The 2,473-nt window shown below is 52.3% G+C and overlaps 1 protein-coding gene across 2 annotated transcripts in view; it reads left to right on the plus strand.

Annotated features, from left to right (window-relative positions):
* LOC111157139 (arylsulfatase D) overlaps positions 1-2,473 on the plus strand; it is a 20,189-nt gene extending 17,716 nt beyond the window's left edge. The window contains exons 11-12 of one of the 2 annotated variants that reach the window (XM_022518391.1): positions 1,360-1,759; positions 1,961-2,473. In XM_022518391.1, the coding sequence (XP_022374099.1) occupies positions 1,360-1,718 (359 nt within the window). In that variant the 3' untranslated portion in view covers positions 1,719-1,759; positions 1,961-2,473. Of the gene's footprint in view, positions 1-1,359 lie in introns of both variants that reach the window. The other variant, XM_022518392.1, reaches the window with a different exon arrangement.

Genomic DNA, 2,473 nt, shown 5'->3' on the forward strand with positions numbered 1-2,473 from the left:
GGAGGAAGGAAGGAAAAGAGGATGGATGGACAGATGGATGCATAGACGGATGGATGGAAGGATGGGAGGAAGGAAAGAAGGAAGGAAAAGAGGGTGGATGGATGGACAACAGATGAATGGACAATGGATGGGTGGACAGATGGACAGACGGATGGATGGATGGAAGGAATGAAGGGAAAGAGGGTGGATAGATGGATAAATGGAGGGAGGGAAGGATGGAGGGAGGGTAAGAGGGAGGGAAGGAAGGAGAGAAAAGGGTGGATGGGTGGGTGGATGAACGGAGATATGGATGGATGCATTGATGGATGGATGGATAGATGAGTGGATAGACACATGGACAGACGGATGGATGGATAGATAAACAAATGATAGATCAAGGATGGATGGAGGGATGGATGATAGACTAAGAGATAATGAGAGAGTTGACAGAAAGGTATATAGGTAGATAATGGATGATAGATGGAGACAGAAGATAAAGACAGATGTAGACGAATGGGTGGACAGAAACAGAGAGAGCGATTTTCAAGAATTGTGTCATGTGTGCCTGTGGGGACGGTCACTTCTGAAATCTTCAGGGCCAGCCCACAGTCCTGCAGGAGTGGATGCTGCCATCTGGAGTCTGAAGGCTAGAAACTCAGGCAGAACACATGGGTTGTGCTCTGCAAGCAGAATTCCTTCCTCTTTAGGGGACCTCATTCTGCTCTTTCTTACATCTTCAACTGATTGGGTAAGGCCCACCCATGGTGTGGAGGGCAGTCTACTAATGTAAATGTTCATCTCATTGGGGGGAAAGAAAAAAACCTGCCATGGCGACATGCAGAGGAGTCTTCAGCTGCGCATCTGGCACCATAGTCTGGCCATGATTACGAATGAAATGCAGCATCACAGAGCAAATCTCTTTCTGAGAAGCTGAGAAGAATCCATATCTCATGGAGAATGATGGCTGGTGCAGGGAATCTGAGGGCTGCACCCCATGCCCTCCTCTGACTGGCTTTAGTATCTGCCCTGTATCCAAATGCTTCTCCCTGAGAACACAGCAAGCTCTTTGCCAATCACCGTGTTGATGTGTCCTATTTGCTTCCATTACCCAAACTAGTTCGGGGATGTGGAACAATTGCAAAATAGTGGGAAGGGTAAGAATGAAGAAAGCACGGCACACGTGGGTGTCATCCCTGCAGGCAGCCTCACTGAGCACTTTGGGACGAGTCCGTTTGCCTCTGTGTGCCTGGAGCACACCATATAGACACACTTGGCAAGAACCACCTGGTTTTCTCCTCTCCTCTTTATTTGGATGGGATGTTGATGATTTCCCTAGGGCTGGTACTTAGGTCAGGTGTTCACCACTCTGTTTGTCTTTAGGTGGAAGACTCTGGAAGGTCCACTACATGACGCCACGGTTCCATCCCAAGGGGACGGGGGCCTGCTACGGCCGAGGCGTGTGCCCCTGCTCGGGGGACGGCGTGACCCAGCACAGCCCACCTCTGCTCTTCGACCTCTCCAGAGACCTTTCCGAGGCGCAGCCCCTGGCCCCCGGCTCCGAACCGCAGTACCACACGGTGATCTCACGGGTGGGCGAGGCAGTGGACCAGCACAGGAGAACCCTGAGTCCTGTGCCTCCCCAGTTTTCCCTGAGCAACATCATCTGGAAGCCGTGGCTGCAGCCGTGCTGTGGAACCTTCCCCCTGTGCGCGTGCGGGCAGGACGGAGATCCCCGGTGAGACGTGACCTCACACTGGGCAGGATGCCCGTCGTCAGGCAGGTGGGGTGAAACTCGTTGACAAGGATGCGGAGAAAGGGGAACCCTCTTGCACTGTCGTAGCACTCTGGAAAACCGTAGGCAGACTCCTCAAGAAATGAAAAACAGACCTACCCTAGGACCTAGGGATTCCACTCCTGGGGGTTTCCCCACAGCAAATGAACAAAGGATCTCAAAGATACCTCTACCCTGTGTTCATGGCAGCATTCGTCTCAGTGGCCAAGACATGGAACCAGCCCAGGCGCCCATCGATGGATGGAGGGAGAAAGAACGCGTAGCCCATCCACACAATGCGACACGACTCGGCCACGAGGAGCAAGGAGATCCTGCCCTTTGTGACGACGCGGATGGACCTGGAGGACAACCAGCCAGACATAGATCGAAAAATACCGCACGATCTCACCGATTCGTGGAATCTTAACAATAAAAAAAAATGGAAACTGGTACAAGCAGAGTTTGGAAGAGTGGGTGCCGGGGCATTAGGGGAGGTGGGGAGAGGGTGACCAGAGGGCATGAGCTTCCGGTTAGGAGAGGACTGTGTTGTGGACACCTCTCAGCACGGTGATTCTAGGATTCTAGTTCCTAATACTGTCTCGTACCCTTTGCATCTGCTGAGAGAGTAGATGTTAGGTGTTTTCACTGTGCACACCAAAACCCGTCGCTACCGAAGGTGATGGGCGTGTTAGTTCACTTCACTGGGGTGGTCGTTTCACGATG

The sequence above is a fragment of the Enhydra lutris genome, unplaced genomic scaffold, assembly GCF_002288905.1.
Source record: "Enhydra lutris kenyoni isolate GAN:26980312 unplaced genomic scaffold, ASM228890v2 scaffoldscaffold52, whole genome shotgun sequence".
Classification (NCBI taxonomy): Eukaryota; Metazoa; Chordata; class Mammalia; order Carnivora; family Mustelidae; genus Enhydra; species Enhydra lutris.